Here is a 27,877-nt window from a genome sequence, read left to right on the forward strand (position 1 = left end):
GAGTATGCAGTCTTCAGTAACTTATTCAATAAGCATTTATTTAATGGGTTATAAAGTGAAGAGACTGTCTCATTTGGTAAGGTTTACAATGATAATATTAGTTATAAAGTTTTCATTACTTACAGAAGAATGGAGATTCTGAAAAACTTAATCAAACAACCTATTAAAAATGTTTACCTTAAAGATGATTTCCCTCAAAACTATTTAAAAATATAACCCCATTATTAATATTATAATTAATTAAAATCTTTCTCATGAAGCATCATATCAATTCTTTCCATGAAATGATATTTAAGACCATCCCAATACAATGCCATCACTCTTTTTTCTATCTACCAGTCATTGCACTGGTTTGTCTCTTCTCCCTTAGGTTATATGTCTTAGTGATCTACATGTTTCTTTGCCTTCAACTTCTTCTCCTCTTTACTCCATCCAATGAAAGCTCTATGGAGGGTTGTATCATATTAAAAGCTAGGTTAGGGGGCCGGCCCTGTGGCTTAGCAGTTAAGTGCTCGCGCTCTGCTACTGGCAGCCCAGGTTTGGATCCTGGGCGCACACCGACGCACCGCTTGTCTGGCCATGCTGAGGCGGCGTCCCACATACAGCAACTAGAAGGATGTGCAACTATGACATACAATTATCTACTGGGGCCTTGGGGAGAAAAAGGGGGAAAAAAAGGAGGAGGATTGGCAATAGATGTTAGCTCAGGGCCAGTCTTCCTCAGCAAAAAGAGGAGGACTGGCATGGATGTTAGCTCAGGGCTGATCTTCCTCATAAGAAAAATAAATAAAAAAAATAAAAGCTAGGTTAAAAGCCCCTGATAGTACCTTTCTTCCCTAATGGCACTCCAAAATCTGGAACCGACCCTGTCTCCCACTATTCCTCAAAGCAATTCTATTCTCTAGTCAGGCTAGTCTCCCAACGATCCCTAAAATATGCCAAGAATTATTCTCTTTGATGATGCTGTGTTTCCTCTAGGTTAGGTCATATCTTGCCCACAAAGTCTTGCCTGATCTGGCTCTTACTAATTGCTTAATTCTCTGAATTCTTTGTCATCTATTATGATTACCAATTGTGTAAAAATTCCCTGATCAGACAGATGCTGTCATATAATAACTCTTGTGAGCAGTCCTACTACTCCAGATGCAGGTTTCTTGAAAGGTAAGACTAGACCATTTAGCATGCACTGTTACAAGCATAGCAGGCATGCAAATGATGAAGGAAACAGCAAAAATCAAAAAACATTATTATTTTATAATGAAAAATAATTACATTATTATAGTGTAAAAACATATTATTTTTATAAAATATGATTTCTATCATAAACTTTTAATCTTCTGAATAGTTTCCAATGAAATAAAGCCTGACTCTTGCATATCCTTAAGGGAATTCAAATTATGACTGCACAAATGCACGGAGACAAAACTGTTTCAAAAATACCTTAAGAAGTTCAAGTCCTGAACGAATCGCTGTATCTGGACTTACACCCTCCTCTTCATCATCTGCTGTCCCCTCTATTGATTTATTCATCAATTTTACCAGTGCACTATTAAAACAAGAAAATCTAAATCAGTAACACTACTGGATTAGTAACTGTATCCTAACTGCATTGTAGCAGAACATATATAGAATCTAAACATCAGATTCAAATACGTTTCTGGGGGAAAAAATTATTTTGTGATTCTTTGAACTTTGCTTTCTACTTGACAGCTGAGCTTATTTTCAGTTTTTCTTCTCCCACCATATCCTAAACTCAATATATAATAACTACTGAAAAACAACACAACTAAAATTAAATGGTATACGTATTGGAAATATATTTATATAAGTATAAGCAATTTAACATTCATTTCCATATATAAAGAGATAATTTACAATTTTAAGAAAAATAATAAGATGGCAGTGCTAAATGGACAAATGACGATTCACTTAAGCAAAAAATATAGTAAACAAACACATGGACAAAGGCATTAAATTAATCACTGATAATTAATTTATTGAATCAGTAATTCCGTTCCTAGAAATTTATAGCAAAGAAGCAATTCATCAGAAGCACTGTTATATTCATAAATAGATTCATCAACTGAAAACTATTTAATTGTCCAACATTATGGAATTAGTTTTTCAAACATACCTAATCACCACAAAATGGAATATTACCTGGTCAATAAAAATCACACTATGTAGCAACATGGTACTATTTTAGGTAAAAACAGAATGTGATTTTTGGTTTTGAGACATCGCTTCCTTGTGAGTAAACAGAAGAAGATACTACCTTATGTTGAAGACATTAAATTATTACAGTAAATGACCTAGTACACATAGCAAATATTCAACAAATGGAAACTAATCATAAAAGTTTTAGATTAAAATTTTTTCCTTTGGTGGTATGCATATTTTAGTCAAATTATTAATAAAAAAATTTTTAAGTACTATATATATAAGATGCACAGGTGTTAAAATTTAAACCACCTTTAGTACTTTCATTTCCCCTTTAACATCACAAGAATTATTTAAATACTTCCTCAATTGACATAAAAACACTTTTTTGAAAACTGGATGTTTGTACAAACATTAGTTTGAAATATAATTTACATACCATACAATTCACCTATTTAAAATGTATAATTTAATGGTTTTTAGTATATTTACAGGGTTGTATAACCATTACCACAATCTAATTTTAGATTTCACCTTTGTCCCAAAACAAACCCCTTCCCCATTAGAAGTCACTCTTTATTCACCCCTATCTCCTCCAGCCCTAGGCATCCACTGATCTCCTTTCTGTGGCTGTACATTTGCCGACTTGGAACATTTCATATAAATGGAATCATATGTGGTCTTTTGTGACTCCTTTCACTTAGCACACTGTTCTCGAGGTTCATCCATTTTACAGTATATACCAGTACTTCATTGATATTAATTCTGAATAATGTTCTAGTGTGTGCATATAAAGACTATTTATTTACCCATTCATTAGTTGATGGGCCTTTGGGTCGTTTCTACTTTTTGGCTATTATGAATAACGCTGCTATAAATATTCATATACAGTTTTTGTATGGATATATATTTTCACTTCTCGTGGGTGTATATTTAGGAATGGAATAGCTGGGTCATATGGTAACTCCACGTTCAACTTTTTGAGGAAGTGCCAAACTGTCTTCCAAAACAGCTCCACCATTTTACATTCCCACCAGCAATATATGAGGGTTCCAACTTTTCCATATCCTCACCAACTCATCTGTCTTTTTAATTATAGTCATTCTAGTGGGTGTAAAGTGATGTCTCATTGTGGAGATATATAACATTCCCATCTCCACAAAAAATTGCCTTATGCCTCTTCTGTGGTCAATCTCCTTTTCCCACCCTGGCAATCACTGATCTGGTTTTTGTCGCTATAATTTCAGCTTTTCAGGAATTTCATATATTTCATGTCTAACATCTTTTATGTGACACAATGCTTTTGAGATTCCTCCGTGTTATTGTGTAGAATTAGTAGTTTGTTTCCTTCTATTGCTGAGAAGTATTCTATTGTATGGATATACCACAGTATGTTTATCCAATTACCAACTGATGGACTTCTGAGTATTTCTAGTTTAAAGATATAAATAATAAGTCTTTGCGGGAATCTATGTTTTCTTTTCTTGTAGGCAACTATCTAGTATTGGGACTCCTGAGTTGTATGTTAATGTTATATGCACACTTAATGTTATAATAAACTGTTTTCCATCACCAACACTCGGTTCAGTCAGTCTGCATCCTCACTAACACCTGGTACAGTCAGTATCTTTTAATTTTAGCCGTTCTAGTGAGTGTGTAGTGGTATTTCTCATTGTAATTTGAATTTGCATTTCCCTAATGAGGAATAATGTTCATTGCCTTTTCCTGTGCTTATTTACTATTTGTATATCTTATTTGGTAAAGTACCTGTTCAAATCTTTTGCTCATTTTTATTATTTTTATTTATTTTATTTTTTTGTTGTTGAGGAAGATCACCCCTGAGCTAACATCCAATGCCAATTTTCCTCTTTTTTGCTGAGGAAGATTGGCCCTGGGCTAACATCCCTGCCCATTTTCCTCTACTTTGTATGAGAGTCCGCCACAGCATGGCTTGACAAGCAGTGCATCAGTGAGCACCTGGGATCCGAACCTGTGAACCCCGGGCTGCTGAAGCCGAGCGCGCACACTTAACTGCTGCACCACCAGGTTGGCCCCTTGCCCATTTTTAAATTGGGTCATTTGTCTTATTATTATCAAGTAGTAAGAGTTCTTTTTATAGTCTGGATATAACCCTTTATCAGATATATGCTTTGCAAATATTTTCTCCCAGGCTGTGGCTTGGCTTTTCTTTTTCTTAATGGTGTCTTGCAAAGAGGAAAAAAGTATTTAGTTTTCTTTCATTGTTTGTGCTTTTTATATCCCATCTAAGAAATCTTGCCTACCCTATATTTTGTTCTAGAAGTTTGAGCTCTGACATTATACATGAAAAAAAATTTATTTCCAATTTGAGAAAAATATTCTGAATTACATTTTCTATTAGGAGAAAATCCTATAAAAGGATGCATGAATTAACAAGATTACAAATGTGTTTGAAAACATTTATAAATGTATCTGACTACTCGTAATAGAGTTCGTGCATGCATTTATTTAATAAATATTTATTGACTACTTATTATGTGCCAAATCTGAGGGTCTATCCTAGAAATACAGTGCCAAACAAGACAGGCATAATCTCTGCTTTCATTATAATCTGGATAGATCACTACTATGAGTCAAGGAACTATTAAGAGAAAGACCCAAGTCTTGAAACCAGGATTGTAGTCCTTCCTCTTATTCAAGTATTTTGTCTCATTTCTAAATTAGATAAATAAGATATAGTCCATATACTTCACAAGGATATCGTGAAGCAAAAGATCATCACCAATCCAACCGCGTGTTCATAACTGCTTGGGAAGTCTTCTGTGTGTCCCTTTCTCTCCTGTGCTGTGTAACAACTGTTACAAATCTTCCCCATTCTAACTCAGGTCTAAATCTTCCACTGAGCAGACTGCCTCACTTTTAACTTAATGAGGAATAATGGAGGCCTTGAGTGAATACTCTCATTTTCCATACCCTATCTCCTAACCTCCTCTAATTTGTATCTATGTCATAGGGGAAGGTTTCTTTCTTCCTGTTCTGCTTCCTTAGGGATGTTACTCTATCATAGTTCTATTCCCTTTCTCCCATCTTCACCTCTCTTATCTTCTATTAGCACCTTTCAAAGGTATTTAAATATTTAAAATTCTTTCATTAAAAACGACAAAAGACCCTTCTTCAAGCTTACTCCCTTACCACCATCTCATTTTTCTCTTTAACTTTTTAGAGTTTTGTGTACACTGGCAGTCCCCACATCCCAACTTATCTCATAAAGCAGAGTTTAGAACTGCAACAAGGTATTTATCCCTTTGATTTTCTCAGACTTAAGGTCACCAAGTGGGACCTAGTGGGCTCCTGTTGAGCTAGGCCAATTACCTCCAGGCTTGAGCAGTCTTCTCTGCTAAAATATTATCATTTTCTCTGTGTGGCATGATATGGATGCTGAGAAGGACTATCTTACGCCCTTCTCAATCCATGGTAATCTGGATTTGCCCTTGCTGCCCCCCAAAGAAACTGTTCTGACCATTGTGATGTTTTCCCTTTTTCTAAATCCAATGGATGCTTTTTACCAACTATTTTACTTCTGGGTAGCATATGCTCCCTCCAACTTTTAGTTCCTCTGGCTTCTATGATATAACTCTCCTGATTTTCCACTTTTCACCATGCCTCCTTAAAAAAACTTTTTTTTAATTCAATGAATTCCTTATGTTCTGGTAGCCTCCTAATTATTAATTTTCCTCAGGATTAAGTCCTCAACCTTTTTCTTTATTAATTTTACCCTCTCTCCCAGGTTTCAAGCATTATTACAAGCACTATTTCATTTTTAAGCACTATCTGCAGAACAATAATTAACTGTAGCATGCATATGTGTATTTGTATGGACACACCCACAAAACAAAGGAAAATAGGTTATATTTAGGATGATTTTCTACTATCCCCAATCCTTTCTTCCAAAATTCTTCATTATGGCTGAAGTATATGCAATTTTCTAAATATTTCTTGACTTCCTTTGCCTTTGTTCTTTTGTCTGCTATTTTTTCTTTCCAGAATAGCTATTAACATTCATTCAGCACTTACTATGTGTGAGGTATTGTGCTAAGTGTTTTACATATCCATGTTACTTAAGCCTCTCAACAACTCCATTGAGTAGTAATTATTATTGTCCTTGTAAAGATGAGGAAATCAAAGCTCAGAGCAGCTTAAATAATCTACCCAAGGACATAGGGCTAGTAGCCTGGCCTGCTCTCTCCCTGCAATCTTCACTTGGCTACCCTATAATTCCTACTGATCTTCCACTACCCATTTTATGTGCCATCTATTTCAGGCGCCTTCCCTAACAACAAATCCATTCTACATAATTGGGGTTATGTAACTATCTTTCCCTAGTTACCTCATGTATTTTACAAATTGCTCCATTATGCACGTTAAATGAATAAACTCTTTATTCGCAATTTAATATTCCATGATGATATGGTCACACGGAAGGAGTATTATATGACATATATTTCTCAATAAAATTAATAAATTGGAATTTTGCATAAAATTATTCTCCTAGAAATCCTAACCATAAGTTAATTTCTCTGAGCCTGAACAGCCCAAGAAGCTCCTGACATAATTGAGTTTTTGGTCTTTTAATACTGGAGATCACACACTAGCTTATGATAATTTACTGAAGTAATGAAACCCTGTGAGGTCTCATGGAGACAAAAAGCAAAGGTTTCCTGGGGCCAGCCTGATGGCATAGCGGTTAAGTTTGTGTGTGCTGCTTTGGCAGCCCAGAGTTCGCAGGTTTGGATCCCGGGCGCGGACCAACACACTGCTTGTCAAGCCATGATGTGGCGGTGTCCCATATAAAGTAGAGGAAGATGGGCACGGATGTTAGCTCAGGGCCAATCTTTCTCAGCAAAAAGAGGAGGATTGGCAATGGATATTAGCTCAGGGCTAATCTTCCTCACCAAAAAAAACCCCAAAAAACAAAGGTTTCCTGATGCCATTATATGTCTCTTTCAAAGTCAATACACAAAGAGAAGGGTGCCTACTTCTACCATATCCTTGATTTACTCCATTAAAATCAAATGGTAGAGCAAAGGGCACTGACATCGAAAATAATAAATCTAAGCTTAAGTCCTTGTTTTTGCCATTACCCAGCTCTGAACAAACCACTTACTCTCTCAAAAGCTTAGTTTTCCTTGCAAATAAGAAATTAAAGAATAAGGAAATCTTAGTTGAAAAGAAAAAAAGTAGACAAACATCGCCGTTATGGGCTGAATTGTGTACTCCCAAATTCATATGTTGAAGTCCTAACCTCCAGCACCTCAGAATGTGACTGTATTTGGAAATAGGGCAGTTAGAGAGATAATTAAGGTAAAACGAGGTCAAATGGATGGACCATAATCCGATATGACTGTTGTCATATGACTCTCATATGAAGAGGAGACTAGGACAAAGACAAGTGAGACCATGTGAGGATACAGTGAAAAGGAGGCCACCTGCAAGCCAAGGAAAGAGGCTTCAGAAGAAATCAAATTTGCTGATACCTTGATCTTGGACTTCTACCCTCCAGAACCGTGAGAAAATAAATTTCTGTTGTTTAAATTACTCAGTCTGTGGTATTTTGTTATGGCAGACCTAGCAAACGAATACAATTGGCATTTCAATACAACCAAAGCAGTGATTCACATAAGGTGAAATAACTAATAGCTAAAACCAGGTTTCCTAATCCAGTGCCGTTTGGCAAGAGAACTAGTAAATGCTACTTAGTAACCTAACATGAAAAGAAAGATATATAGCTTATATAATGGAAAAATGATTAGTGCAAGGGAAAAGCATTCACAGAAGTTTAGGAAATCATTAGAAACAACTAAAATATATGAAATTATGGGAATAGTTAAAAAACAAGAGCTGTCAGTGTCCATTATGCCAGGCTCCTTACTATTTATATATTATCACTAATTCTCACAATCATCCAACAAAGAGATGTTATACCCAAATTAAAGTTAAAAATAAATTAGCGGGGGCCGGCCCTGTGGCTTAGCGGTTAAGTGTGTGCACTCTGCTACTGGCGGCCTGGGTCTGGATCCCAGGCGCGCACCGACACACTGCGTGTCCGGCCATGCTGAGGTGGCGTCCCACATACAGCAACTAGAAGGATGTGCAACTATGACATACAACTATCTACTGGGGCTTTGGGGAGAAAAAGGGAAAAAAAGTAGGAGGATTGGCAATAGATGTTAGCTCAGGGCTGGTCTTCCTTAGCAAAAAAAATGAGGAGGATTGGCATGGACGCTAGTTAGCTCAGGGCTGATCTTCCTCACACATGCACACACAAACAATAATAATAATAAAGAAATAAACTGTTCCTTTAAATAAATAAATAAATAAATAAATTAGGGGGCCAAGCCGGTGGTGTAGTGGTTAAGTTCATGTGCTCTGCTTTGGCAGCCCGGGTTTCGCAGGTTCGGATTCTGGGCACTGACCTATGCACCGCTTATCAAGCCATGCTGTGGCAGGCATCCCACATATAAAGTAGAGGAAGATGGGCACAGATGTTAGCTCAGGGCCAATCTTCCTCAGCAAAAAAGAGGAAGATTGGCAACAGACGTTAGCTCAGGGCTAATCTTCCTCAGGAAAAAAAAAATTAATTAATTAATTAATTAAAAACTCAGATAAATTAGAAGGCTTTTGCCAAAGCCACAAAGCTGGTTACATAGTAGACACATGTTTTGGAACCAGATTAGTCTAATGCAATCTTGTGCTCTAAAACATTAATCAGTTTTCACACATCTCAAGTGAATAGTGACATAGTAATACAAACTAAAGATTATGTGGACATAAGTGCCCATCAAGGGACGAATGGATAAAGAAGATGTGGTATATATACACAATGGAATACTACTCAGCCATAAGAAACGATGAAATCCAGCCATTTGTGACAACATGGATGGACATTGAGGGTATTATGCAAAGTGAAATAAGTCAGAGGGAGAAGGTCAAATACCTTATGATTTCCCTCATTAAGTAGTAGATAACAACAACAACAAATAAACACATAGAGACATAGATTGGATTGGTGGTTACCAGAGGGGAAGGGGGGAGGGAGGACGGCGAAAGGGTTAATTCGGCACAAGTGTGTGGTGATGGGTTGTAAATAGTATTTGGGTGGTGAACATGATGTAATCTACGCAGAAATACAATATAATGATGTACACCTGAAATTTATACAATGTTATAAACCAATGTTACTGCAATAAAAAATTAAAAAAAATAAATAAATAAAATAAAGATTATGTGGCCATTTTAATGAATGATTAAGAAAACTCAAAGGTTGATTGACAGCCTATTGATTTAAATTTTTCTTCTTTCTCTGTTCTTATGTTCTAGTTTTTCTTTAATGAGCACATTTAGGCTAAAAACAAACAGAAAAACTGTTAAAAAATAAAAAGCATTGAAGTAAGCCAAAGACTGGAAAACAAGCTGGCCCTTTTTTCAACATGAATGAGGTATGCTTCTGCTATCTAAAAAGGTAAACAGGGAACCTTTTCAGGTCTCCTTAGGGACCCAGAATTTAAACATGAAACTATGAAACTATGGTTTCAGATTATATTCTATTTTTGAGTGAAGATATTTGCTAACTTACCTTATGGCTTCTGAATCGATGTGCACAGGTGCAATTCTTTCCAACAGAAATTTGACCATCTCTAGAAAAGGATTTGTTGGCTGCTTAGGATTTGCAAGTTTCCGAGCTATTTCTCTCTATAGAAAGGAAAGATTTTTATCATAATTATAATTCATTTCACGTTTTTCAAAATAAAAATGACTGTAGGTATCAAAACCATTTAAAGATTCAAAACCAGCAGAAGTAAAAAAAAGTTTTTCTGCTTTAGACCCTGACTAAAATTACACACTCATTAGGCAATCAATGCAAAATCCGGACTGTGGAGAACAGAAAGGGATTGATGTGGTGTGATTTATGCCTTTTGTCTCATATTTCTCCCATGAACTTATTGTTTAGAAAACAATCTTCTTTAATTCTCTACTTTTGAAAAAATTAGACAAAACAATTATACTTTCACAGGTATGCTTTACTGGTTTATTTCATAATTTGACAGAATATTGTGTTTTACTTCAGTTAACAATTTGTTTTTTTTAAAGAAGGTGAGATTCTTAAGTGTATAAATTTTTCTAAGGTTTTTCAGCTCTGGAAGAACACAGTTGAGTTCAAAGATGGTGGCCCTACATCCAATACCTATTACAAACAAAAGACATTATTGCTGGAAGTTTCTAAAGAATATAGGGACTTAATGATTACAGAGACTGATTCCACCAAAGACAAGGTTAAATTTAAAATGTGCGAGGCACTGGGGAAAAATTTTTACTTTAATAACAAGGCTTTTAATTGAATAGCTCTGATGAGTACCTGTAAATTTTAGCTGAGAAGATAATGCACGTTAAAAGTGCTTTCCAAACTATAAAGCAATAACAAATCACAGTCATTCTACTTATAAGCTTCTTCATAAAAAATAACATTTTAGTGACATATGTTCAGGAGCACAAAGGAGAAAGGAAAATAATTTCTATTGTAGTTTCAGTGACATCTTGACAAATTATAAAGGTCATATTAAATTAGATACCATCCCTATTTGTTATTACAGTGTGAGTCCAAAGGACTGAGACTCTAAAGAAAACTTATTAGTCATTAGGAGATGCCTGATTTATTTTGCAAGCTGTAAGGAACTGAGTAAAATTTCAGCATTTAAGAAAATAAAAATATTCTAGTCAGCACTTAGTCCTTAAATACTTTGCTCCAAGCCACAGATACACATTTTAAATCTGAATTTAAATACTAAACTCTCTTTTGAAATCAAACTTATTTTGTGCAGGTCTCGCAAAAAGGAGATATTTTTCCCCCCTAGTATAAAATTTAGTTGTTTTAACCTAAGACAAAGTCAGTGATCGTCTAACACCAAACATGCCTACTGGAAAATTGTTAGGCAAACTAGATAGTCAGTACTTTGGAAAAGGTTACTAAAAAATAGAAAAACTAGGCATTAGAAGACAGTTATGGTATTACATATAAGCATAGAAAAAATAAAAAGGGAAATGCTAAAGGGAAAAAGAATAATTCAGTTACTTAAACACAGTAAAAGCACCCCATAAAATATACCTATGTATATAATCAATAATACTAGACAGTTTTTAAAACCTGACATTTTTATATTCCCACATAACGACCTTACATTTACATAATCCCTCACAATGATATTTTATATATGTAATATTTAGGTAATTCCTATGTCATAACAATTAGTTAAAAATATTACATGTGTGATAATCTTAAGTGATACCAGGGATAAGCAGCAAGCCAAATTAGTTTGTGGCAGGTAAGTAGCAACGAATAAACAGTTTCTCTTCCTTCTTTATACATTTAAGGAAAAAAAAAGGTACGCACATATACTCCCAATACACAAACAGAAACACCTAAGACCAATAAGAAGTTTTATAACTGAAAAGTAGTTGAGAAAGCTTCAAACAGAAGTAATCATTTTTAATTCTTTTAGGAAATGACCACAGAAAGAGTAAAGAAAATTAATTCTTTCTGTATCCCTAACAAGTTTAGAAATTTGTGATCAAATCTATGCTATCATTGCAGATGGATACTACTACTAATACATATTTACTAGTTATATAAGTTGTTTAGTATACTAAGCACCCTTAAGGAATATCAAAGAAATAAGGAAATAGTCCCTATTCTCAACAAGCTTATATTTTATTAATCCCGTTATAAAAAAGCTTAAAAAAATGCTGCATCTCTATATCCCCTTTCTTCTTCATACATTTTTCCTTTCTCATTTTGACAATAAAAAACATGTATTTGTTTAAAAAAAAGTATTCTTCAATGTACACAGTATTCCCACTGCTAGACTTTGTTTTCCTAGCTAATCAAAATTACTCCTACTGGGATTTAATATTATCAATATATTTTCACAACTGGAATCAGTAAACTAGATAAAGCAATTTCTCAAAAGAAGCAATTTCCAAAGGTTTAACTTTCATGTTACAGTGACCTATTCTTTTGGGTTCTTGGACCCAATTCCAATGTGGAGGGGGTTTCCCCCACCAACAAGCAATTCTCCGGATGACAGTAGGGTGTCCTACCATTCAATTCAATTCCGACCCGATCAGATCCCACAGGTTAAGGGTTCAGTCCTATGGGGCTGCCCTGCCTATAAACTTCAGACACCAGTCGCAAGCCCAGATTATCATCCACGCTTCTAACCGACCGCCTATAGATGGGGGTTCCCAGGACCTCCTCCTTGGACTACAGACTCCAGTCACAGTCCAGGTTGTTACCTGTACTTCTGACCAACTGGTTATAAATTAGAGGTTCCCACGACTCTCTTCCCTTCCTTGGGTTCGATGAATTTGCTAGAGCAGCTCACAGAAGTCAGAGAAATATTTTACTTACTAGACCACTGGTTTATTACAAAAGGGTATAACTCAGGAACAGTCAGATGATAGAGATGCATAGGGCAAGGTATGGGGAAAGGATGCAGAGTTTCCACGCCCTCTACAAGCTTGCCACTCTCCCCAAATCTCCATGTGTTCACCAACTCAGAAGCTCTCCAAACTCTGTCCTTTTTGGGGTTTTATGGAGGCTTCATGACATAGGCATGATTGATTAAATCAATGGTCACTGGTGACTGGACTCAATCTCCAGCCCCTTTCCCCTCCCTGGAGGTCTAATCACAAGGCTAGTTCCCCTGGCAACCAGCCCCCAACCTTAGGTGAGTTCTAAAAATCACCTCGTTAGCACAACAAAAGACACTTTCATTGCTTTCATCATTAGGAACTTCCAAAGGCTTTAGGAGCTCTGTGCCAGAAACAGGGATGAAGACCAAATACATATTTCTTATTGTACATCACAATATCACACCTGTGTATCAATTCTCATTAAACTATAGAAAAAGTTTCACTGAAAGAAATTAGGAAGCATTCTATGATTGTTACTAAATAGTGCAAGTTAGCATCTCTCTCTCCTTTCGATCTTTTTCTCTACCTCCTTCAGGAGATACAACTGTGCTAATATACACCAACCAGGCCTGAATCTCAGAATTCTAAACGTAACTGTTGAGAGGCCACACGTTGTTATCTTCTCCTATCACTAAATCATCTCCTCTGATATCCAGTCACCCAAACTAGAAATACAGCAGTCATGCTTGAATCGTGCTCTAACTCCTACTCATTCTTTAAGATTTAACTCACAGGGCTAGCCTGGTGGTGTAATGGTTAAGTGCATGCACTCAGCTGTGACGGCCCAGGGTTTGAATCCCTGGGCGCGCACCGACACACCGCTTGTCAAGCCATGCTGTGGCGGCGTCCCATATAAAGTAGAGGAAGACGGGCACAAAATGTTAGCCCAGAGCCAGTCTTCCTCAGCAAAAAGAGGAGGATTGGCAACAGATGTTAGCTCAGGGCTAATCTTCCTCACAAAAAAAAAAAAAAAGAAAAAGATTTAACTCAGGAATCACTTAACTCTAGAACAAGCCACTCCCATTTCCACCCCTGCCTGGGATGGGTGCTATTCCTTTATGTTACCAACGCCTAAGTATTCTATGATTTAGAATACTTAAAACACTATTTTCTACTGAAATATTTGCCTGTATCTGTCACCTAAACTGTAATCTTGGTGCGAGACCATGTATAATACAGTTTACTAAATTATGCAAATTATAACAGTGTAGTTTGATCAAGAGACAAAATAAAATTTGGACTTCTAAAGATACAAGGCATATCTGGATAATCCTAGAGGGAAGGGTTTTTTAAAGTGTGGTCCATGAACTACTCATAACAGTATCACTCTGAGACTTTGTTAAAAGATGGAGATTCATCATCCCACACCAGACCTATTTTAAGAATTTCTAGTGTTTATCATGTATACGTAAAACTGTAAGAATTACCATTTATTTATATCTTATAGGGTAGTGCAGGGGACCCTGCGTTAAGTCAAACATAAAATTTCATTCTATTTTTTTTTATTTGAGGTAACATTGGTTTATACCATTATATAAATTTCAGGTGTACATCATTATATTTTGATTTCTGTGTAGACTGCATCATGTTCACCACCCAAAGACTAAATATTATCCATCACCGTACACATGTGCCCTGTCACCCCTTTTGCCCTCCTCTCTGCCCCACTTCTCCTCTGGTAACCACTAGTCTCTGTGTCTATGTGTGTGTTTGTTCATTGTTGTATTTATCTTCTACTTATGAATGAGATCATATGGTAGGTATCTGACTTTCTCCATCTGACTTAGCATAATACTCTCAAGGTCCATCCATGTTGTCACAAATGGCAAGATTTCATCTTTTTTTAAAGCTGAGTAGTATTCCATTGTGTATATATACCACACCTTCTTTATCCATTCATCCATTCACGGGCACTGAGGTTGTTTCCAAGTCTTGGCTATTGTGAATAATGATGCAGTGAACACAAGGGTACATATATCTTTACACATTTGTGTTTTCGTGTTCTTTGGATAAATACCCAGCAGTGGAATAGCCGGATCATACGTGGTAGTTCTAAATTTTTTGAGGCATCTCTATACTGTTTTCCATAGTGGCTTACCAGTTTACATTCCAGCCAGCAGTATATAAAGTTCCCTTTTCTCTGCATCTTCTCTAACACTTTTTATTTCTTGTCTTGTTATTTATAGCCATTTGGATGGGCATGAGGTGGTATCTCATTGTAGTTTTGATTTGCATTTCCCTAGTAATTAGTGATGTTGAACATCTTTTCACGTGCCTGTTGGTCATCTGTCTATCTTTGGAAAAATGTCCAGATCTTTTGCCCATTTTTTAATTGGGTTGTTTTTTTGTTGTTGAAATGTATGAGTTCTTCATATATTTTGAATATTAACCCCTTGCCAGATATATGGTTTGCAAGTATCTTCTCCCAAGTGTTAGGCTGTCTTTTCGTTTTGTTGATGGTTTCCTTTGCTGTGCAGAAGCTTTTTAGTTTGATGTAGTCCCACTTATTTATTTTTTCTTGTTTCCCTTGCCTCGTGAGATACGGTATTCAAAAATATGCTGCTAAGACCAATGTCGAGGAGCGTAATGCCTATGTTTTCTTCTAGTTTTATGGTTTCAGGTCTTACATTCTTTAATCCATTTGGAGTTAATTTTTGTGTATGGTGTAAGATAATGGTCTACCTTCATTCTTTTGCACATGGCTGTCTAGTTTTCCCAACACAATTTACTGAAGAGACTTTCCTTTCTCCATTGTATGTTCTTGGCTCCCTTGTCAAAAATTAGTTGTCCATAGACGTGTGGGTTTATTTCTGGGCTCTTGATTCTGTTTCATTGATCTGTGTCTCTTTTTGTGCCAGTACCATGCTGTTTTGATTAGTATAGCTTTGTAGTATATTTTGAAATTAGGGAGTGTGATACCTCCAGCTTTATTCTTTTTTCTCAGGATCTCTTTGGCTACTGAAGGTCTTTCGTTGTTCCACATAAACTTTAGGATTCTTTGTTCTATTTCTGTGAAAAATGTCATTGGAACTTTGGTAGAGATTGCATTGAATCTGTAGATTGCTTTAGGAAGTATGGACATTTCAACTATCTTAATTCTTCCAATCCAAGAGCAAGGAATATCTTTCCATTTCTTTGTCTTCTTCGATTTCTTACAACAATGTTTTATAGTTTTCAGTGTACAGGTCTTTCAACTCTTTAGTTAAATTTATTCCTAGGTATTTTATTCTTTTTATTGTGATTATAAATAGGACTGTATTCTTAATTTCTCTTTCTGCTACTTCGTTAGTATATACAAATGCAACTGATTTTTCTATGTTGATTTTATATCCCGCAACTTTACTGTATTCATTTACTATTTCTAATAGTTTTTTGGTGGATTCTTTAGGATTTCCTATACATAAAATCATGTCATCTGCAAATAGTGATAGTTTTACTTTTTCCTTTCCAATCTGGATTCCTTTTATTTCTTTTTCTTGCCTGATTGCTCTGGCTAGGCCTTCCAATACTATGTTAAATAAGAGTGGTGAAAGTGGGTATCCTTATCTGGTTCCTGTTCTTAAAGGGACAGCTTTCAGTTTTTCACTGTTGGGTATGATATTAGCTGTGGGTCTGTCATATATGGCCTTTACTATGTTGAGGTACTTTCCTTCTATACCCATTTTACTCAGAGGTTTTATCATAAATGGATGCTGTATGTTGTCAAATGCTTTCTCTGCATCTATTAAGATGATCATGTGATTTTTATTCTTCATTTTGTTAATGTGGTGTATCACACTGATTGATCTGTAGATGCTGAACCATCCCTGCATCCTTGGAATAAATTCCACTTGATCACGGTGTATGATCTTTTCAATATATTGTTGTATTCAATTTGCTAGTATTTCGTTGAGGATTTTTGCATCTATGTTTATCAGTGATAATGGCCTGTAATTTTTTGTGTGTTGTTTATCTTATTCTTTTAACAATCCTATGAGATATTAATACTTATAGATGAAGAAAATGAAGCTCAGAAATATTGAGTAACTTACTAAAAGTCACACTGGTAGTAAATGGTATAGATGAAATTCAAACCTAGGACTGCCTCATATGCTGAATTAATAAGCTTCCTGGAAAATCTTAAAATTTGGGAACCATGGTCACAGGAAGGCGCTAGAGCATAAAAGAGCTAGCAGAGCTGAAGCTATGGCAAATATGTGGTCCTTCTCTAGAACTAAGGTGTGGAAACTCAAAACCTGAAGTCCAAAGACAAAAGCAAATCTATATAGCACATATTTCAATACCAATGGAATGAAAGCTACAGAGAATGATAGAAATTAAATTTTATGTTTGTATATTTCTTCTTTACTCTTCTACTTCAGAATGAAACTACCAGGAAAAAAGGAATGTGTATATTAGAGGACATATGTAACTAATATCAGTATCCTTTTGGGAGAAGGACAAATGATACAGATATTCTGGAAAACAGCAAAAACTATTCTAACAGTGGTTGTTTTCTTGAGTGTTTAAAGGGTATTATAAGTCCTACTTTACACACGAGAACATATAGATAATTTAATGTGCTCAGAATACACAATGCTAATGTAAGACCTAGAAGAGAAATTACTGTAAAACCATTCACCAAAGAAAATTAACCAAGAAATGTGAAGAGTAGCAATTTTTTCTTCTGGAATAGAGTTCTATTAGTTATTTTGTGGCCCATAACTCAACTATCCTCAGAATAATCTCTCCTCCAAAAAGGTATCATTACTATGCTCTTATCAGTGCTAGTGTAGTCCTCATCTCTATTTTCCTGGTTCCTAAAATCAGGAGTACTGATTTCGCTGCACTGCATGGCTGTAGTATTCTTCCTGAGAATTGTGGTTACAAACATCTGTTTTGCATATACTTTTTGGATTTGGAAACTCTTAAATATTTCTGGTCTGACAAATAGTAGGGTTCATGTTACTGTCACTTTTTAAAACTCAGGCTCAATTCCTGTTTTCTCTCAGACCAAAAATACCACTTGATTGTTCTTTCTTAAGGTCCATATTTCTCGAGCAGTTCTCAGTTTGTACTGGTTTTTCTTGTGAACAATGATGGAATGTATAGAAAGAACACTATCATGAGTCTATGAGATCTAGACTCTACCTATACCTCAGCCACTATAATCAGCTTTGAAACACTGGATAAGAAACTTCACCTCATTAAAATTCGATGTTCTTATCTGTAAAATGAAGTGGTTAAACCAAGTATCTCTAAGGTATTTCTAAGCTATTTCATTCTATGATCCAATCATATTAGTAGATGTCCCATAGGACACAATACTCTGGAACACGAATTCTAAATGCCAAAGAAGTAAATGAAACCTTTAAATGTTCTCAGTAAACCACCCAGCTCAGATGTGCAAAGGTTGAGGTAGTCTGGGCACTTGGCACATCCACATCCCTAGGCCCAATAGAAGAGTCCACTGCTCTCTTCTCTAAATTGGCTCCTCCCCATTTCTTTCTAATTACTGGTCTTTTTTAGATCCACTTAGAGACCCTATGTACCTAGACTAAATAAAAAATACCTACTCCACGCTCCCAGACCATTTTGTACATATATCTCTTATAGTCCTTATCCCTTATCACATATTTAAATAATTATCCCATTGTAATTCTTTCTAGAACAAAGTTAGACATAAATATCTGAAACAATCTTCTTTTTCTTATTTACCTCTATAAGCCTGGTCCCAAGCATAGTGTTTGTCATATATGTGTAATACCACAGAAATACAATTTACTTGAATCCTAAAGAGTAGTGCAGGGCCATCTATTAGGAAATATATATATATATAATCTTCTAACAACCTTATAAGGTTGATAGTATTTATAGACGATAAAAACAAAGCTCAAAAATTGAACAACTTACTAAAGGTCACATTGGTAGTAAATGGTATAGCTGAAATTCAAACATACAACTGTCTCATAAAATGCTGAATAAATGAATGGATGAAGTTTTCTTTCCTGATATTTTCAATGATACTGGTTTTCTATAAAATAGTCCAAGAATAGAATGAAGACAAAAGCCTAAATAAGAATGACCTTATCTGTAAATGCATATATGGCAATGTAACTATTGCTGATGTACTGACAAGCGTTATTTCCATGCTAATACACGGGAGAAGAAAATGTATGCACAGACAAGCATTTAGAAAATTCTTATTTACTTACCGAATGTCTACAAATACAAAGCATTTTACCTTGCTCAATTCCTAGAACCAATCTCCCCAGCTTAGCTTGCTAGTGTTTTTCCTGAAATCTGGCTGAAGAGTGCTAAGTAAAGAGTACTAAGTTGATCACACATATACTCCTAGGTAATTCAGAGCTCATGACACTGTTAAACTCACACAAATAAAATAATCTTATGTAAAGCAGGCTTTAATGAAATATAAATTTCTATAAGCAAGGTAGAAGAACAAATGTACAAGTATACTTTACTAACCACACAAACATCTGCCTGTTTGCACGAACAGGTTGGGCTGATTAGTAACTCCAATTGAGACCGTAGTTTCTCATCATCACCGAGAACCTGGTTAAATTTCTTCACAAAATCTTGTGCTTTCCCAGGGTCAGGCAAATTCTCTATGAAATTAAAAGAGAACCAATATTACAAAAGAAAAACTACTCTACTAAACTAAAAGCAAGCTGTCTTAAAACTAATGCTGAGCCATCAAAAGACAATCAGCCTAACTGGTTCTTAGAAATAAGATTATTAAGAAAAGAATTATTTTCTTAGTAGTAAATTGATAGTCCCATTGGGTACATTATTTGTCTGTTTTGATGTTTATTATATATCTACGAAGTGAATAAACATACTCACTTGCTATGGTCATCAGTTTTCCAAACATGGCAGAACAGTTAGCCTCTGACTGAAATTTAAAACAGAAACAAAAGAAGTCATATGTGCTAACAAATTTCTCTAAGAAAATCTATACTCAGTATAGTACCTTTTTTAAAGTAAAAAAAAAGAAACTCATCACAATCTACCCACTAGAAAATGGCCTACCCTAAGTTGATAAAGAAATGGGGACTAGCAACAACTATTAAGTTAGGACAAATAGAAGGAAAGGAGATGTCAGCAAGAAGGTATTCTAAAATTAAAAAAGAGCACATAACTTTCATAGGGAAATTATCTTGCCAGAAGATTGAAGAGAAGATAACTGAAACAATTATCCTATCAAAATTACTGTGAAACCCTACAACAAAGAAAACTAACTAAAAATGTGAGAAGTAAAAAAATTTTCTTTCTGAATAAGAGTTCTATTAGCTATTTTGTGATCTATTACTTAAATACCCTCAGAATATTGCCTCCCCTCCCAAAAGTACTTCCCTTTCATCCATCACAATATTACTTTATTATTAAATTTGTGTGAAATTTGAGTAATTTGCATCAGAAATTGGTAAACTGTGGGCCCATGGACCATTTGTTTTTGTTCAAGTTTTGCTGGAACACAGTCATGCCCATTCATTTACGTACTGTCTACGACTGCTTCTCCACTTCAAAGGCAGAGCTGAACAGTTCACCAGAGACTGTATGGCTAGCAAAGCCTAAATTTTTACTATCTGGTCACCTACAAAAAAGTTTGCCAACCCTTGCTTTAGCATCCATGGGGTCCTTGAGGGGTCTCTTGTCTATGGTTCCCTGATTAAGAATACCTATTCTAATAAATACATTTAGAAGTATATTAAGAGATTAAGTTTCTTTCTCCCACCTTCCAGAAAATGCTGGGCAGAATTTCTTTGTTAATTGGACTTGGGTATATTTATAGGATTTGATACTGACTCTACACTGAAAGACCAAAAATCACAGAGTAAAAAAAATTATGAATTCTAATACAATTTTATCTTGAGGTTTAATTCTAATTATTTGAAAATTGATAAACTCTGAATAAATTCTTAGTGTCTAAATACTTGATAAACTAGAAAACACCATTTCTTTGCTTGTGCTGGAAAATAAGATTTTGTTATATTCATTTGAAGTGGAAATTTAGCTTGGATAACTACAGAAATTATGTTTAACTGACATTTAGAAAATAAAATACGTGAGATACTTTTTGCCTGTTTTACCATATATAACTACAGAAAAATTGAACTATGACTACCACAAACTATGAATTTAAACAAATCATGAACCTACTGTAGGCTGCTTGTGCAAATCCAATAGTTCTCGTACATGACTTCTAAGCATGTTCTGACACTTCCACATTTCATTGAGAGCTCTGTAAATAGTTATAAATATGAAGAAAATACATAATATAACAATACTGGTATTCAACTCAACTACTGTTATTGTTGCATGATGTAACACACCATTCTTCTACATCTACCTAAAATTTTAAGCACCAGAAAATTTATTTATTAGGATTATGATAGTTTAGTTTAAAATGGTAAATGTAAGCCTTCTTGTAAGAGAAAATATTTGAGAAGTTTAGAAAGATGAATAGGATCTTGCCAGGTAAATGAAGGGATTGAAGGACATTCTAAGCAGAGGTAGCTAGAATGTTCTGGTACAAAAAAAGATAAAATGTCATCAAAGTGCATGGCACATATAGGAAACCGAAAAAAAATTATAGGCTTGGAGCACAGAGTGTGAGTACAGGAGTATCAGGAAGCTGGAACATACTACAGAAAAAGATCAGATCAAGAAGGCCTTTTTATGCCAGGCTAAGAGCGGACACATGAAGGACTGCAGACCATTTACAAAGATGAATTTCTTAGAAATGATGTAGATTCAAGACACCCAATTTAAATTGAGAGTGTTCATTCTAGACTCTTTTCTCTCCATGAAAGCAGATTTTCTTCTCTTACAAATCCAGTCCATAATTTCAGGTACCCAGAAGACCCCTGAGAAATGAGTCTATCTCTGAGTATTCTTTGCCAAATATTTTGAAATATAAACAGAGACCAAAACCTTAGGCCAGGGGCTTACTACATCACGTGTGCATTAGGAACCACTTGCAAATCTTTTTAAAAACGATGGCTCGGGGCCAGCCGGGTGGCGCAAGCAGTTAAGTTCGCATGCTCCGCTGTGGCGGCCCGGGGTTCACCGGTTCGGATCCCGGGCGCGCACCGACGCACTGCTTGTCGAGCCATGCTGTGGCGGTGTCCCATATAAAGTGGAGGAAGATGGACACGGATGTTAGCCCAGGGCCAGTCTTCCTCAGCAAAAAGAGGAGGATTGGCAGGTGTTAGCTCAGGGCCGATCTTCCTCACACACACACAAAAAAAAAGATGGCTAATGCCTCCTAATATAATACACCGAGGATACAATGTTACTTTTGGAATTTGTGCTGAAAATGCAAAACCTCAATCTAATAATGAGAAAACACTGGACAAACCCAAATTGAGTGAATATTCTACGAAATAATTGGTCTATGCAATATTCTTCCCCAAAAACATCAAAGTCATAAAAGACAAAGACAGACTGAGGAATGGTTCCAAATTAAAAGATACTACAGTCATGACAACTAAAGATGCAATGTGTAATCCTAGAAAGGGAAAAAAAATATCCATAAAGGATATTACTTGGACAACTGAGGAAATGTGAATATACATCAAGTTAGACAATAATATTGTATCAATGTTAAATCTCTTGATTTTGATAAGGGTACTCTGGTTATATACGAGAATATCCTTGTTCTTAGGGAATAGACACAAGTATTTAGTGGTAAAGAAATCCAGTGTTTGCAAATTACTCTCAAATGGTTCAGAAGAAAATATGTATATAAAGAAAAAGCATGTGCAAATGGCAAATGATAAAAGCAAATGGTCCAAAATGATGAATCTGGGTAAAGCAGATATCACAATGCTTTGTACTATTCCTGTAACTTTTCTGCGAGTTTGAAATTATATGAAAATTAAAGGTTTTATATATATATATATATATATACACACTCACATACACACATATATAATAGCTGAGGTTCTTATTCAGGAGAATCAGAATTCTCAATGACAGGCCTTCTTTTTAAAAAGCATTATATAAAAAGTGGAATGACTACACATCCTAGCATCTTGGGACAGTTAAAGTTCATGTCAGTTGTCCAAACAAAATTATTAATAATGCCTCCTTTCAGTAGCAAAAATATCCAGTTTGGACAATCAATCATGTGGTCATTTTACACAGAAGAGATTTGGATATGCTCTCCTGACGAAGAATCAGTACCTAGTTCTTAGGCTTAGTATAGTAAAGCTCCAATAGCGTAAGTTAGACCCCAGTCATCTTTTGTCATAGACAAAAGATAATTTTGACATGGGGACTTCTCTGAATCCCTGAAACCACGTTACTGACTCATTTGCCAAACATTCCTATGCAATAGGAATATTTTTGCTTTTAACTTACCTGAATTTATATCATAAAATTTTTCTTTATAAATATTTATCTGAGGTTCTTGATTCAACCAGAAGAAGCAACAACCCCATCAACAATTAGATAAGACGAAGTAATTTTATGAAATCTTCATGAAATACTCCAAACAGTCATTTAAAAAATAACTTACTTGACAGCATTGGGATCCAAACTAGCATATAAATAATACAAACATTTCATTCTCTCTTCTGTTTCCAAGTTGTGGGGGACAAGATACTGAGCAAAGATTTTCTCTACCAACAGTCTATGAAAGAGACAAAAAAAAAAAAAAAAAACACCAAATAACACAATTATTCTATTTTTTAGAAGCAATAGCCATTTTATAGCTTAACCATCTCATGCAAAGACACCACTATCAATGGTGATACCTGTGTGTGCAAATACAATGGAAAAGATCAGTATGTGATTAGTTCCTTTCCTTGGAAGTACAATTATTTTTAAATTTAGAGCTGCAGTTGCTATCTGTGGCTTTACTTTTTAATCTGTCAGTACGAAACATTTGTTCTAAAAGGGTTATATCTTACTCCTAAAGACAGGGTGCTAGGCTGTTCCACCTATTCTTCATCATCAGTCTGGAGCTATAGCAAATTATTTAACACTACATATAAAGCTATGATCTCAAGAATAGCTAATTCTCAAAAAAACATTAATTTCTTCTGATTACAGTTTTGCTCCTTTCCACATTATCATTTGGTAAAATCAGGGAGATCTTCCTTTATATTACTTCCTGAAAGTTTAGCTTTTCCTGTGCACATTTGATCTCTCTTCTTTCCACAGTCTAAATTCCTTACCAGTACTAGAATATCCTTCTTGCTAAGTTTATATTTATTATTCAGTATCACTGGAATAAGAAAATACAAGAGCTCTTCATTAATCAACGAAATACATATCCAGTGATGACCAAGTAGTCAGTCTAATTCAATAAAACATTGCAAAGTATTTTGCAAAAACAAAAATCATGACTATATAATCCAATATAGAATTATATGTAACACTCAGAAAATGAAAACATCATAAGTCCTCATCACAAGAAAAAAAAATTTGTAACCATCTATAGGGACGGATGTTAATTAGACTTACTGTGGTAATCATTTCACAACGTACACAAATATAGAATCATTATACTGTACACCTGAATCTAATACAACGTTATATCAGTCAATTGTACCTCAATACCTCAATTAAAGGAAAAAAACCAACAACAACACAATACCTCTATTGGTACTTATAGTGTTGCAAAAAGGAAAAATAATAACTAGCAGATATTGAACAGTGCTCTATTACCAGGCATTGGGCTGGGGGGCTTCACATTCATTATTTTATTTAATCCACATGACAATCCTGCAAGGTTGGTTTTATTATTACCCCTTTTCAGATAAAAGCAAGCTACAGAGAAGTTAAGAGGCAGAGGGAACATCTGGTCTCTGGTCTGACTTCAAAGCCCATGCCTATTTCACTATTGTTATGCTACCTTACAATCTTGGCTAGAGTCTTATTCAAACATAGTTTATATAAATATGCAGAAAGTGATTTCTAAACTTAGAAATAAATCATTGTTAAAAAATAAGTAAATTATTTTAAAAAAATTAAAAGCACTTTTATATTCAATCACAGTCTACCAACATATTAGACTCACTTGTCATCGATGCTATTCTGATAATAAATATGCAATAGTTTGTCCTTTATCCAGCTGACTTTCTCTGCAGCTTCCTTTCCTGCTTCACCATGAAGACAGTATTTCTTATAAAGCTGAGCCAGACCCATCATAGCTTCTTTTCTTACTCGCCACTATAAAGTATAAAGTTTATTGGATGAGTTAGATACCAAACTTTAGTATACTAATCTGTAAAAATTGCCATTTCTTCATTAGGTTGTACAATCAGACTTGTGTATAATATAAACTGGCACAATAATTCATTTTCATAAGAGGTAGACATATTGCTTTACCAACAATTTAGTGTAGGTTGCTATGTAGAAATCAGATTACTTTAGAAACTATCCAATGCAAATACTGCTAAATCATCTACCAATGTTTTTATTTCCCTCAAAGCCAAGCAACAGTAAATCTTACAGGAGATTTCATTAGATTCTGTCTAAAAAAATTTTGGCCAAGTTTTAGAAGCGACTAAGGAGTAAAAGAGAAAGTGTATAATTTACTCTACAAACAAAAGCCCTATCATCTAGAATGTTTTATTCTAGTCACATCCTTTTTGATGTTAATTCAGAATAAGAAGAGCAAAATTTAGTACCAAGATCCTAGAATTACAAAGTTGGAAAGCACCTTAGTGATCATCTTAAGTGAATTTCCTTGCTTTGTAGATTAAAAGGGCAAATGATTTACCTAGCCACATCCTAGTTAGTGGAAGACTCTTTGGGACTTCTAGAGATTGGGATGGTTTACTAGGAGGAAAGAATGGTGTAGGAGGAGGGTGAACAGAAAAGGAGACTAAAAACCTAGAGTTAGAACCATGGTCATAAGATGTAATAAAAACAATAACAAAGAAAGATATTTGTCTCAATAACAAACCAGAGCATACTATCTTTGGTTTATTTAAATTAATACTTTCCTACAAATCTTTTGCATAATTTTCTCATTTTTAGGCTATTTAGTGGACAGAATGAAACTCTGCTCCCCATACAACAGGTAGCAGATGTCATCTGACATTTCTTACATGAAAACAAAGAATGTTTGCAATCTAAGAAATCTAAGATTAAGTCCTTTCCCTAGATTTTACAGAGGAGAAAACAAATTTCAGACAGGCTACAGCCAAGGTCATCTAATTTATTACACCAAAATCCAGGTCTTAAAACATGTAGTAGATGCTATTATGACCATATCACAGTTCAGGAAGATTCACTTATTCAATTCTTTCTGAAACTATATACAAACACTGACAGAAGGAGGAGTGAAACGTACCTAAAAGGCGGAAATCACACAAGTGGCAATACCTTAAATCAAGTGTGTACATCGGGGGGAGTTACCAACTAACCACTAAGAGAGTGTCATTTCATTTAAATTAAAGTTGAGGGGAAAAAAGTCTTCAAAGTTAGAATTACTGACACAGTTGAACAAGTTAAATACTGTCTGCTTTACATATCTGCTACCTATTTAAAAAGAACTTAAAGACTACCTCTTAATATATTTCAAAACCAAAAAATATCACTTTTCTACTCTGAAATTATCGATAAACTACATTGGTTTCAGGAAGACAGCAGGTTTTCAACTATGCCTCAAATAAAACAGCACACTGCAAAGGCAACCTTTGCGAAAAATGTTACTAAGTAGCATGTCTAATCAGGCTGCTTTGCATGTCTGTCTCTAGCTTATGGTTGACACTATTCTTTAGCAACTGCTATTGCTGTCCTTCCTACTACTTTTCCTTATCAACTCACGTTTTTAACTGCATAAGACTGTCACTTTTGAAAATGCTAACTATAAGAGATAAATATAGGTGATCAATCACTATTCTTTTGAAATTCATCATGTAACTGAAAAGATAAAATAAAACTTTAATTTAGCTGTTCCTTTTATAAAGGTAAGCTAGAAGACAAAGCCACACCTAAGATCTGAAAAGCTATAGAATCCAATGTATTCATTTGTGAAGATAATTAAAAGATACGCAGGAAACATACAAATTATTAGCTCTTTATTTGGTATTGTATTAACTTGACTTTCACACAGAAAAGCTTTAAATATAATAGAAAATAATTTCTATTGAATTCAGCAAACATTTTAAACACAGTAAATAACAAAAGAATAAAATTCCTCAGATTTTACCCGTTTATCCAGTGTTCTTTCCCTTACAAAGCCAAGTAGCTGATCATTTACTAAGGCAAGGTCTCTTTTGGCAGCTGTTATTATAGTAACAATGACATCATGACGAATGGCTTCTTCTGGATCATGTGATCTAACTTTCAAATATTCTGTAACAAGAGAAAAAAAATTAAGCTAAATGTTAGCTATGATATTTATCATGCTCAGAATGACAGAAGAGACAAATGCTTTAAGCTTCTGTCCATATTAAAACAGTCTGTAAAATGTGGCATGAATTAAAATCATTTTATTTCTGAGGTGGCAATACCCTACTATATATAATCACAAAATAAACTAAACCATACTATTTATTACTGCATAGTCACATCTTAATAAATAAGGTATTTTACATGAACTATTCTGGAAAAGTCAAATCACAACACAGTATCTGATTTATACAGTTTAGAATTTAAATTAAAATACAAATTAAAAGACTTAAAAGAAAAATAGTGAAAATGCTTATAGTAAGTTCACTGATATATCTGCACATGACACAAAATACTGAATAACACTCTATGACCTCTAAAAAAATTCCTGAATAGTTATAATACAAACAAAATCAAAACAAAAAATGTTTATTTCCTCTACTTTGGTAAACAGCATTCTGATAAAAGCCATTTATTTGCTACTACCAAATAAGTAGGTTCAAATGCTCTACGTTCAAGTGAAGAATGAGAAATTCTAGTTTACTCCAGAAGATAATCACTTTCTTGCTTATTATTAGATATGTTACTATATTTATCACATAGGTATAATGATTTGTGCCCAAACCCAATGTCATAAGGAAGGGTTTACTTCCTATGATTTTCAAACAATTCCAAAGGATTACAATATGAAGATTTCAAATGTAATTTTATTGTATAAACATGAAATCATTTACTAGTCCATGACTTGATAAAGACTTGATATAGTGCCAGAGTTAAAACCTATCCAGAAACTGAAGTTAAGGTCAAAGACTACATCTAAAATAGATTTGTGTGATTACTCGCATATTTGTAATAAATC

At 34.8% G+C, this 27,877-nt stretch overlaps 1 protein-coding gene across 5 annotated transcripts in view; it reads right to left on the bottom strand.

Moving 5' to 3' along the window:
• Positions 1 to 27,877, bottom strand: part of PDS5A (PDS5 cohesin associated factor A) — a 159,708-nt gene that overhangs the window by 51,512 nt on the left and 80,319 nt on the right. For all 5 annotated transcript variants that reach the window (XM_058546914.1, XM_058546913.1, XM_058546915.1 and 2 more), the window contains exons 11-18: positions 26,837 to 26,982; positions 24,695 to 24,846; positions 23,189 to 23,302; positions 20,827 to 20,908; positions 19,510 to 19,558; positions 19,132 to 19,271; positions 9,773 to 9,888; positions 1,441 to 1,546 (exon numbers count right to left, since the gene is read on the bottom strand). In XM_058546914.1, the coding sequence (XP_058402897.1) occupies positions 1,441 to 1,546; positions 9,773 to 9,888; positions 19,132 to 19,271; positions 19,510 to 19,558; positions 20,827 to 20,908; positions 23,189 to 23,302; positions 24,695 to 24,846; positions 26,837 to 26,982 (905 nt within the window). The remainder of the gene's footprint in view (positions 1 to 1,440; positions 1,547 to 9,772; positions 9,889 to 19,131; positions 19,272 to 19,509; positions 19,559 to 20,826; positions 20,909 to 23,188; positions 23,303 to 24,694; positions 24,847 to 26,836; positions 26,983 to 27,877) is intronic.

This window comes from Diceros bicornis, chromosome 8 (assembly GCF_020826845.1).
Source record: "Diceros bicornis minor isolate mBicDic1 chromosome 8, mDicBic1.mat.cur, whole genome shotgun sequence".
Lineage (NCBI taxonomy): Eukaryota > Metazoa > Chordata > Mammalia > Perissodactyla > Rhinocerotidae > Diceros > Diceros bicornis.